General features: G+C 37.5%; 1 protein-coding gene across 1 annotated transcript in view; it reads left to right on the top strand.

The window, feature by feature from the left end:
- The window catches only part of calcr (calcitonin receptor), a 56644-nt gene that overhangs the window by 26149 nt on the left and 17862 nt on the right, over window positions 1–12633 (top strand). The window contains exons 3-9 of the mRNA XM_017455177.3: window positions 1596–1758; window positions 2267–2374; window positions 5686–5789; window positions 5962–6124; window positions 6274–6384; window positions 6615–6727; window positions 7009–7100. Coding sequence (XP_017310666.1) covers window positions 1596–1758; window positions 2267–2374; window positions 5686–5789; window positions 5962–6124; window positions 6274–6384; window positions 6615–6727; window positions 7009–7100 — 854 coding nt within the window. The remainder of the gene's footprint in view (window positions 1–1595; window positions 1759–2266; window positions 2375–5685; window positions 5790–5961; window positions 6125–6273; window positions 6385–6614; window positions 6728–7008; window positions 7101–12633) is intronic.

The raw sequence follows: 12633 nt of genomic DNA, 5'->3' as shown, positions 1-12633 counted from the left end.
ACTTTGCCCAAAATGTCAAGTGCTTGTCCTCACACACTTCTCCTCTTTCAAGCATAATCAATGTGCTTTTACACAGCCTGTGTTTTATTCAGGTTTGCTTAATGGGCTTCTGTCACCATTATTTACTGTTATCTATCTATCTATCTATCTATCTATCTATCTATCTATCTATCTATCTATCTATCTATCTGTCTGTCTGTCTGTCTGTGTCTGCCTGCCTGCCTGTCTGTCTGTCTGTCTGCCTGCCTGTCTGTCTGTCTGTCTGCCTGCCTGTCTGTCTGTCTGTCTGTCTGCCTGTCTGTCTGTCTGTCTGCCTGTCTGCCTGCCTGTCTGTCTCTCTGCCTGTCTGTCTGTCTATAAATACCGCTCTAATTGCGTCTTAATCAGACTAATGGAAAGACAAATAGAAATACTTTTCAACCACTACATTCTCAAAGAAATTAAAATGCAGCATTAATGGTGTTCTTGTGCATTTCAAAAATGTATTTTTGGTTTATTTTTTTGTTAGCTTTTAACAGAAGAACAGCTGTCTAAATGCTGGTTAGCTCAGAAGTGGCCTTGGCACAACTATGACATTTCAGTTATTGGTTTTGGCAGTTTCGTTGCTGCTTTTAGAAACCTTGAAGCCAATGGTAGGTATGCATACGAAGGTCTTACCTATTACATAGTGTGAATCATGAAGACTTGTGTGATAAAATGTTGATGTATACTATAAATAATTGCTTGTTTTGGATGGTTGGTGAAATGATTTTGGTCAAATTTGCAGAAAATGGTAAGTGGTCTGGTTGCAGAGGTTTGGCTTTTCCACTGTGTAGGTCTGCTGTGGAACATGTTGAGTAGATGTGATGTGATTTAGTATTCAAGATCAAGTTTTGCTGAGAGGTGAAGTGGCTCTTTGAGCTGACATGAGTGGTGGCCTGGTGGTCGTATGTATGACGTCATTTACTTCAATGTTTGGAGTGACATCATATGTACGGCTGCTAAACTGCTACATGGGACATCAGAAAATCTCTCAAATATGTTTCATTTTACAGCGTTTAAGATGTGAGAACAGGAGGATGCAACATTCTTGTGGGTAATATATTTTGACTTCATTTACATGCATTGATTAAGAGGAAGACAGACAGGCTGCTTCTGAAATACCTATCATCTTTCTTCAGAAAGATAAGTGTGATGACTCATGCCAGATGCCGCTACAACAGATGCTATCTGAAGCATTGCAGAAGGAGCATTATCTATCTGCTTTAGAAAAAAATCTGGGCTTCATCTCAGCCACTCTGAACTACACAATGATGACTCTAGCTGAGCTCTTGTGTTTATGAACCATTCCTATCTTCACAAGCATGCTTTACCATGCTTTACAAGATCTGAAGTGCTTTTGAAGTATGAAATGGCTGAAAGAGAGAACCTGCAGATTCAAAATTTCAAAAGTTTTTTAGTGCTCAATGCAGTAGTGAAGGAATGTGATTTGGTTATACCAAATTTGTTCTTGTCATTTCTATCAAGAGCAGAACATATGCCAGTTTGCTATCTGCCACATGCAATGTGACTTTCTATGTTGATGCAGTCTATCAACAGTGCTTCTCTTTTTACAGTGGATAACCACTGTTGGTGGAGCGGAGCCTAAAGCCGAACCAACCACAGACTTTTCTCTCGCTCCTGCTATGGGGGTGATGGAGGGGGAACGCCAGATCATGACTGAATCTCAGTATAAATGCCTGGAGCTGTTGAGCAGAGATGGGCTACGCAATAAAACAGGTAGAATAAGACGCATTTTATTCCTTACATTAACTGTATATGTATGGCAGCTTTGGAAAACCCTTCACATAGTGAAATATTTGATTCTCACTACTATATATAGAGTCCCTTTTTCAGAAGGCTGCATTTTAAAAAATATTTTTGTAAAATTCAAAAAAGCATTGCAGATTTTTATTGGAAAGGGTTTAAACAATGGTTTCATGCTTGTTCAGAAATGAGGGAACATACAAAACAGACAAGCAAACAAAAAATCCCACAAACAGTAACCTGGAGCTGTGAGGCAGCTGTGCTACTCACTTCACTCTTACTTGTAGCTATGAATTAAAAACTAATAGCACAGACACAAACTCTGTCATCCCAGCACACAAACTAGTGATTTGTCCACCCTGTACAACCTGACAAACTAAAGCTCACATTTAGCAGTATGCAAGTTTGGTTTTGAGCTCACATTTACGCCTGGGGAGAAGTTGCTTTTTATTAAATCAGTTTTCAATGTCTTTATTTCTAGTTTCCCACTGTAGCCGGTTTTGGGATGGCTGGCTGTGCTGGGATGAAACTCCTGCTGGATCTTATGCTTCTCAGAACTGTCCAGACTACCCCACTTTTGACAACTCAGGTAAGCCTCAGGAAGCTATTATTACAGAGCCTATCTTGACATTTGACACTTTCGGTAATTGGAAAAGCCGTCTCAAACAGATATTTAATTTGCACCATGTTCTTCTTTACCCTCTAACATGGATTGTAGCAAAACAACACCAGTTTTCAGCAAGTAGTTTCAGGGGTTTTTTTCCCCTAAAGGTGTCTGGGAAGACTTGTCTGGAACCCAGAAAACAAATATTGTTACTTGGAACCCAGAAAACAATTTATTAGCTGTTGGGGTATAGCTGAAAGCAGTACAGGAACATCTCTCTCCTCAAATAGAATCACAAGAATAAAAAACCTGAAGGAATATCGAAGGAGTCCAGAGAGATCATGCCAGAGTGCGGGGGATGGGGAATGGTTCTACAATATAAGATCTTGTTCTAAGAGCTTGAAGATCCCACAAAAGCATCATAGCTCATGGCAGTTTATTTTTTTTACATTGGTATCATTAAAATGGTTAGCATGTTCGCCTCAAACCTCCAGGGTCAGGAGTTCGAGTCCTGCCAGATGTGTGTGCAGAGTTTGCATGTTCTCCCCATTCTGCGGGGGTTTCCTCCAGGTACTCCGGATTCCTGGAGTCCAAAGACATGATTGGCGTGTCTAAAGTGTCCGTAGTGTGTGAATGGGTGTGTGAATGTGTGTGTGATTGTGCCCTGCGATGGATTGGCACTCTGTCTAGGGTGTACCCTGCCTTGTGCCCAATGCTCCCTGTGATAGGCTCCAGGTTCACCGTGACCCTGAAAAGGAGTAACTGGTAGAATATGGATGGATGGATGGACTATTCCTTAGTTTGTCAATTTTGGCATCTAAATTGCAACATTTCTGATTATTTTCTGACAGAAATACTTGCTGGAGTAAAACCTTTTAAACTGTGAAAATAGCATTGCCATAAAATATTCAGCTAATGGTATTTCCTCTACCAATCCACCTATCACTCAGTTCTTAAATCTGTTGAATTGAGTATCTGGCTATCAAGTTTAGTCAACATTGTAATCTAGATAGCTAGGTTGCAAATATCTTTTGAGCATTTGCTAAATTTTAGCTATCATAATTGCACACTTTACGTATTAAATGTCATCTATGCAGATAAAATAGAGCCAGCGTGTATGATTTAACTAGCAAGGCCATCTAGCTGATTTAGCTAGCAAAGTCATCTGGCCAGGCAAACTAAGCAAACTAGCTAGTTAGTTAACAGAATACTGGAGAATTACTTTAGATTATGTTATAGTATGGTGAGAGATAAGGTTCAACAACACTAAGCTTTCATTGTGATTAGCTAATTTATCTATCAAGTTAAAATACTATGAAACAGCAAGAGGCAGGAAGAGTGGAATAACAGATATAAACAATAAATCATAGCTAGTGGTTGGGGCATTTTTTAGGCAGAATTTGTCTGTTAACATGAAATGTTTTAATGGATTTTACAATAACTGTATGCATCAGACATGTTCACAAGGCCCTGAGGTCCAAGTCCATGTTATGTCTCAATTCTTTGTTCTATTTTTAGCAATAGTCCTTTCAGCTAGTTGTAATGAACAGTGTATGAGGCTAAATAAATTTTGATATATTAAAAGTGATTAATTCTACAGAATTAGAATTATCTTGTTCATTTATTCAAAATTGTTTAATAAAGCACACAAGGTTTTACTTAAATCATTAATTACATTTTTATACACAATTTAAAAAAACTATTACTTTCAAACTATTACATTGGATCCAAAAGTTCTCCCTATAATTACAAGAACATTCATCGGAAATTCAGGAAAGACATTACATTTTTGTAATTTAGTGCAAGATTTAAACGTGCTGTGTTTTTCTGGTGTTTGTATTTGAGTTGCTGTAGTTTGCTGTAGTTCTCAAGCAATGTGTCACAGATTTCCCCTCGAGCTGAATGCTTCAGGACTGCCCAAAGCACGACAGCGTGCGCTTCCAGGTTTTCCTTGCCATTGACTTTATTTACAGCTACACATGCACCTTGTTTTGGTTTTTGTCCTATCTCCACCCCTGTTATGTTATAGGTTCTGTCTGTTATGTTTCAGCTGTTTTGTGTTATCTCTCTTTGATTACATTAATTATTTAAACCCCTCGTGTGTCTTTGTTCAGTGTGAAGTATTGAGTGTTTCTGTGTTTTCTGCCAGTACTTTACCGAGACGTTTTGATCTTTGTTCAAAATAGCTTCATAGTTTTGCGATGCTGTTTTCGTTCACATGTTTCTGATTCTCGTCTCTGTACTGATTATGCCCGTTTGCCAATCGCCTGACTCCTCACTTATTTTTTGACTACATTTTTGCCCTGTGTTTTGGAATTGTCTGCTTGTCTCTTTAATAAAAGCTTTAAACTGTACTTACATTCGTCTCCTATCCTATTACAAGACACAATGATGGGTAAGGTAGTCTTCCAGTGAGTGCCGGTCGTAACAAAACCCCTGTGTATAGATGCAATTTAACTTGGTAAACTTGGATATTATATGAATATGGTAGATAATACTTGGGGGGGGGTGGGGACTTCTTGAAAATTGACAGAAAGCAAGCCTCTGACAGCTGTGTAACACCACAGCTTCCCTTTGGATTAATTGATTGCTTTTCAAATTAAATGACTTGAAGTTTATCAGAAGGTAAGACTTGGCTTGTTTGTTCATTTATATAAACAGCACTTTTCCTATGGGTGATGAACATATGACTTCAGATGCATCTCGTGTGTATATAATAATACAGGCTTGGTGTGTTTAGAGATGGATTGTTGTAATATTTGCTGCTGCGGCACATAGTGGTAGGGGATGAATGAATGAGGAATGAATAGAAAAATGTGGTATTTCATGCTGTCATGTGGGGTAGTAAAGAGAGAACGTATTTGCGAATGCCAAACCAAAATGACTTGTGTCTTCACGAGTCTCTGTCTCCGAGTCCAAGTCAAGTCTCTAGTCAGTTGTTCACGAGTCCATGTCAAGTCGCAAGTCTTTTTATTTGTGACTTAAATGTGACTCGATTCCAAGTCGTAGACTCGAGTTTCCATCTCTGGTATGCATTTCCATAAAATTATAGCAAATTATAGATTATTTTGTGAAAGAGTGAACAAAAAAAACTGTGAACGCTGGAAGGTAAACAGGAGGTTGTTCAAGTGATTTAAAATAGCCTCACACTTCTGTTCTAGTCTAGACCAGTATACAGTTTACTGTGATTTACAGTCACACACTGTGCTAATGCACTGATTGATGTCAAGATATGGCACTGGCACAGTTACTGCTCCATTGAGTGATTGCTTTTCATGTTTTTTCCCCTTACACAGAAAAAATAACCAAATATTGTGATGAATCTGGTAATTGGGCTTACAGCACATCAATAAATAATACCTGGTCTCAGTGTCTCAGCATCTCAAAGAACAAATCAAAGGTAATTACAGAAGTTCTGGTCTGGTCATGTACCATTTACTTTGTAGTAAAAGAAAACCTTTTTGTAGTAACATAATGAAGTAGTCAGTTTATTTACAGTTTCCCTTAAGAGCAGTTATATCGTAGTTCAATAACTTCTTTTCTGTTGAGTGTTTCTAATGGCATTTCTGCAGAAAGGGTCTGTTTATGGTGACATGGAGCCAGAGGCTGAGACCACAGCAGAAACACTCATCAGTCCTGTGGAAACTCAGAAAGCAGAGGAGAGGAAGAAAATCATTGATGGTCAATATAAATGCTTTGAGAAAATGAACAGAGACCCACCATATAACAAGTCAGGTAGTGGAGGACTCTTACTTTTGAAGAACTGTAATGTGATATAGTACAACATGCTCTTACATTTACTCACACATTTATGTGAGATAAAAATTTACTTAAAAACGATTTGCAGTCTCATTTCTGTTTAATTTGATAAATTTAAACTTTAGGCCCGTACTGTAACCGGACATGGGATGGGTGGCTGTGTTGGGATGATACACCAGCAGGAGCTTATACATCTCAAAACTGCCCCAACTACTTCCCTGACTTTGACCCCACAGGTAAAAGCAAAATAAACAAAGATCACACAGTTTGAATCCCAGTTTCCCACCAAACAATGTTTTTTTTTCCCTATGCAGTGATCATAGTGTAATATGATGTGACAAAATATTATGATTTCTATTCTTGTTGTTTGTTGTTAAATTTTAAGAACGTTATAAAGCCTTGAAAATTCTCTTTTGAAGAACGATACTTCCTGTCAAAATGTCTGTCAAATAATTACTCTCCTTAGAAAAGGCCATAAAATATTGTGATGAGACTGGGAACTGGTTTCTACATCCTGAGACAAACAGGACATGGTCCAACTACACCCTCTGCATTGCCTACACTAAGGACAAGTTAAAGGTAGGAATTCATGGCAGTGCTTTTTTAATATCAAATTATTCAAAGAACTCTGAAATACTAATCTACTAGCCTGAACAGTTTACTTTGACACCAGATAGAAGAAAACACTTGGTTCCCTTTGCAGGCTATTAATAGTGAGGAGTGTATCTGTAGGACTTTTACAGTAAATAAGAGAGGGTGGAATAAGCCATGTTTGTCATTTCATGTGTTGTTCAAAATTGTATAAACTAAAAAAAATGTCCCAGTCGTATGTTCTGTAATGTTATGTGTATTTTTTACAGAATGCATACATTCTGTACTATATGGCAATCGTGGGTCATGCTTTGTCCATTGCATCCCTCCTCATCTCTCTGGGAATATTCTTTTACTTCAGGTAAGTGTAAGTGCTTCCTTCCCAACAGTATTGTGGAATATACTTCTCATAACTGCCTTTTATAATAGGGTTTCTCAACCAGATTTTGAGTTTGAACCCCCGTCAAATGCTTATTTGTGGGTGGTTAACATTATACACATATAGTGCAGCTGATTAAATATACATACATAAATATATACATGTCAGATAATATGTTTTGTGCAGTAATTGTGCTGTAATGATGTTCATAAATGGACATCATCAAACAAACATTTCTCTAACTTTTTAAAATCATATTATTTTATTGGTTACCAGCTGCTATGGTGAGAAACTAGATTAGCCAATCAGAATCATGCATTTTTCTGGTAGATCTGTTTTTTATGGTAAGATGTAGGTAATAGCGTGTTATTTTAATCATTTTCAGTGGAACTGTCTTCAGGGTATTTTATTTCCTATGCCTATTAATGTTATTATTGTGGAAAGATTGTAAGAGGATAAAACAGCTTCTACTGTTTGGCATGAATTCAAAATGCATGAGTGTGTCACACTTACTACACTTACAGATCATGTGATCATTTTATTTAGCACATTTAGCACATTTAGCACATTTCCTCATCCCCAACTGACATTACTTCCTGGCTGTACCACTACAACTGAGTGTTTATGAACCTTGAGGGGTTCTTGGTGGCATTATAGAGGGTTTCTAAGACTGAAAAGAAAAAAATTTAAACTGTAACAGCTCAGAAAAATACTAAAGATGTTAATGAATTTCACAAACTGAAAAGTGGATAGCTTCGATTAACAAGTTTTGGCTTTTTTTTTTTTTTTTTTTTTGCTTTTTTTTGACATGCATAACCTCACATTCATGTGAAGTACTGGAGCAGCATGACATAAAGCATACTGTAAATTCTAAACTGGTTTGTAATTTGTCAGATTTGTTCATGATGATGCTTAAAGAGTGGAATTTAGTCTTGGTGACTAAGATTTATTTAATTAATGAGGCCTTGCTCATCTCACAGGAATTGACCAGGGACTTATTCTAATGCCATTCATTATCAGAGCCCATTAAGCAGTAAAATGAAAAGATGGATGTGTGTTTCCTGTTGAGGAGCTCAGTGCTGTACTGAAGGGCCATTTTTGTCTCTCTCTCTTTTTTTTTTACTGTTATAAACCTTTCTAATAGACCTACTCAATTGCCATGTTGTACGATCCAAATGTTTACATCACAAGTGCCAATATGAACCATTCATAAAAAATCATTGCAAAAGTCTAACGGTTTATAGTGCAGTATAGATTGGATTAAAAGTTCCTCAGTTCTTTCCAACTAATTTGGTTCTACATTCCAAACCTTATTTCTTAGTTTCAGACTTTATTGCCTGCTAATCCTTTATGCCCTTTAGTTTTGCTGACTGTTTTATAAGCCAGATGACATCAAAAGTATTTTGCAGGTTTTTGACAGTGTCATTTCATGCTGACTTGGTTTCCTTCTTAACTATTATCATTAGTTACTCAAGCAAACTCCATTTCGTGGGTTGATTCACATGGTCTTTAGAGAGATATACCAATCTTTTTTTTTTTTTTAACTTTACTCTGGTTTCCTCTTCCAGTCCAAAGACACACATGGTAGGCTAATTGGCATGTCCAAAAGTGTCAATAGTGTATGAATGTGTGTGTGATTGTGCCTTGCGATGGATTAGGTGTACCCCGCCTTGTGCCCCATGCTCCCTGGGATAGGCTCCAGGTTAACTATGACCCTGTAGGATAAGTGGTATAGAAGATGGATGGATGGATGGATGGATGTTTTTTTAACTTTATTTCTGTCATGGTTTTTTTAAGTTTTGGATTTTTTTTCACAATATTTGAAAATGGCAATATGGTGGCTGTGGCTCAGGTGGTAGAGCAGGATGTCCACTAATCGTAGGGTTGGCGGTTCGAGCCCACGTGACTCCACATGCTGAAGTGTCTTTGGGCAAGACACTGAACCCCAAGTTGCTCCTGATGGCAAGCTAGTGCCTCGAATGGCAGTTCTGCTACCGTGAGTGTGTGTCTGAATGAGAACCAGTGTAAAGTGCTTTGTAGAGCTGCTAAGGTTAAAAGAGCGCTATATAAGTGCAGACCACTTACCATGTAGCTATTAGATTTTGTGAGCATTGTGACCAGAAATAGTCCAGAATGACATAAACGACTGTTTAGCTGCAAAATCTCTCAGATCTCCTATCTCCGTGGACACTACCCAAAATCACTTATAAATTCATTTTCTTCTTCAAATCATATCTAAGAAAATGATAAAGAGACAAGGCAATGTTTTTCCAGCTTTCAAATGTCCAGTGTCCATGCCTTTGCCCACTTTAGCCTCAGGTTCCAGTTCTTGGCTGATAGGAGTGGAACCTGATGTGGTCTTCCGCCTCTAGGCTTGACATATTGTGTGTTCTGAGATGCTTTTCTGCTCATCATAGTTGTAAAGAGTGGTTATTTGAGTTACTGTATACTTCTTGTCAGATTGTACCAGTCTGGCTATTCTCCTCTGACCTCTCTCATCAACAAAGCACAGACTTTGTTTACTCATCTTGCACCAACAACCATGCCATGGTTAAAGTCACTAAGATCACATTTTTTCCCATTCTGATGTTGGTGTGAACATTAACTGAAGCTAAGCTAAAGTTTTTTTCTGCAGATACATATTTTGACAGATTTTAAATATATTTCACCAAAACAATGTACAGTTTTATAGGACTAATGGCACTTCTTAGGATTGCCTAAGTATTTATTTATCACATTTATTATTACTTTATTTATACCTTGAGTTTTTTAAACTTGCATAGTATGCACAATATCACGATTTCCCCTGGCGCTAAGCGCCGTAGCACGCAGCATGCTCCGAAGCTCAAAGGGTTTCAGTGACATTGACTTTGTTTACTTTGGACACGTGTGTTTTCTTATGATTTATGTCCTGTCTCCGCCCCTGTATTGTCATTGGTTGTTTCCCATATGTGTCAGTATTAGTCTCAGCTGTTTTGTGTTCACCCATGATTTCGTTTGTCATTTAAACCCCTCGTGTCTCATTGTATTTTGCTAAGTATTACGTGCGTTTTCCAAATACCAAGTCTTTATTACTCATTTCATGGTTCATAGTTTTGATTTTGTTCTCGTGTTGACTGACAAAAGTTTACAAAACTATTCGGGCACCCATGTAAGGATATCCATTACAGACTAATGACGGTTTTTAAGACAGTGATGTCGGAGATCACGCACATTCAGAAGTGGTTTTCGGCCTTGCCCTTTACGCACTGAGATTTTATCGGATTCTTTGAATCTTTTAATTGTATTGTGCACTATAGAAGGTGAAATGCCCAAAATCCTACCCATTTGTCTTTGGGAATGTTGTTCTCAAAATGTTGCTGGATTGTTGAGCCTTCACGCTTCTATGGTCTTGAAGGACTCGGCCTTTTTTGGAGGCTGTTTATATACTACGATTAGACGATTGTCTCAACTGTTTCTCATCACCTTCTTAAATGGTAAATGGCACACTTATATAGCGCTTTTATCCAATGCGCTTTACATTGTGTCTCGTTCACCCATTCACACATACACCAATGGTAGCAGAGCTGCCATGCAAGGTGGTAACTTGCCATCTGGAGCAACTTGGGGTTCAGTGTCTTGCCCAAGGACACTTCAGCATGTGGAGTCATGTGGGTCAGGAATCGAACCTCCAACCCTACAATTACTGGGCAACCCGCTCAATGTCAAGTCAATGTACATTTACAAATCACTCCTCTTTGTTTTTATTAGCATTTTCCATAATATCCCAATGCTTTTGGAATTGTGGTTATAGTGAAGTAATGTCAAGTCAAGTAATGTGGTACAGTAGTAATTGTGCTCTGTTGTAATTTGCATCTGCAATGTATATGCCTTGATTGATGACTGTGATATAAGGAAAGATGGGGAGTTGTAGCAGGGAAAGAGTGAGTGACAGAACGGAAGACAGAGTTGGTTATATATGGGAGGAGTGTCGGCGTGGTCTTTCTGCAAAACGTAATTTTTTTTTGCGTAACTCATTTAAACATCGATATTAAACATTAATGATAAATAGCTGAGGCTTTTTATGTGCACTTTTTTATGTGAATTTATTGCTAAATATATTATGTATTATTTGATTTCCATAAGGGTTTAATGTTACCTTATTGCATCCAGATGTGGTGTTTACAGAGGAATGTGACATTACACCACAGCACAAGGCTTTTATTTATGCCCCTCCCTGATCACTGCTAGAAGAGATGGGTTAGAAGTGTGTGATTCAGTGTGGAAAATGAGTGCAGTTTTCCCTCAGGTCTTGCCAGTCTTCCAAGAACAGTATTACACAAGGCAGCTGATTTTTGTAGCTGTTTAGGGCCCATATTGGTGAGGTCATGTGAACGGGATGACTCTGCTAATGGGCAGGATTTGTTGCATCTTTAAAATATTTTTGTCATGTATGTTTTGTTTGCTGGCTTGATGAAACTTACTGAGACAGTTGTTAACAACCCACCATGTGTATAACCTGAGATAGTTGTTGCATCTGCTTTACAATTATGTTAATGTGTTTTTCGCTGCCTGGATAATTACAGAGCAACAAGCCTAATCTCTTAGTAGCAAGTGGCATGCATTTTAATTCACACTCCATGCTCTTGTAGGAAAATAATGATTTTTGTAGTGGTAACAGTAACTCTGCTTTAATTTTGGCTGCATCACACCACCCAATTTTTGGCAAGTGTTTGAATTTAAAGGTGATGGTTTTTTGGGGGAAAAAGTTTCAGATGCTTCTTCTTAAGAAAAATATTCTAGCTGCAGAGGCATGAACTACACACAGATATTTACATAATCTGAATGGGAGGAAATCTATGTGGGTGTGAAACCTGTCTCTGAATACATGTATGCAAGGATTTTATAGACTGTGCTTACTAAATAGATTTTATGCTAGAAAGCTATAATAAATATATATATTTATAGTTTGGATCACATACAGTGCTGTTGTCCTAAAAAAGTTAACTTGGTACTTGACTCATGCTTGTTAGCCGTTGTAAAATTTTGTATGACATTTTATTTATTTTGTAGAATCTTTATCCTAGAAGAACTCCCATAAGACAGTTTAAGTTTACCTTCATAATGATTCACCTTAATATGATTTAATGTTACTTTGCAAAAGAGAGCACAGGTAGCATCTGACAATCACATTATGCTAACAGGAGCCAGGAAATTCTTGCCAGGCTTTTTTTTTTTTTTATTGTCCTGCTTACTGCATCAAAGCTTTCACATTGTGTTTGTAAGATAAAATGTGAACATTTCTAGGTTCATTTGTATTCCAAATAAAAATATTTGATTTTCCCCAAATTACAAATCATACAACACAAGTAGTACACATGCATATGATAATTATGCAGTTTTTATATTAAGTCTTTCATTTAATTTCAAGCCTAAATAATCCTCTAATATTCATTGTTTGACAGAAAACAGAAAAGTGCATGTTGTGTAGCACTTTTTGTAAAAATAAATAAATAAATAAAACATTCCTGTAAAA

Source organism: Ictalurus punctatus, chromosome 24 (assembly GCF_001660625.3).
Source record: "Ictalurus punctatus breed USDA103 chromosome 24, Coco_2.0, whole genome shotgun sequence".
NCBI lineage: Eukaryota > Metazoa > Chordata > Actinopteri > Siluriformes > Ictaluridae > Ictalurus > Ictalurus punctatus.
This window is presented reverse-complemented; position numbering and strand designations above follow the sequence as displayed.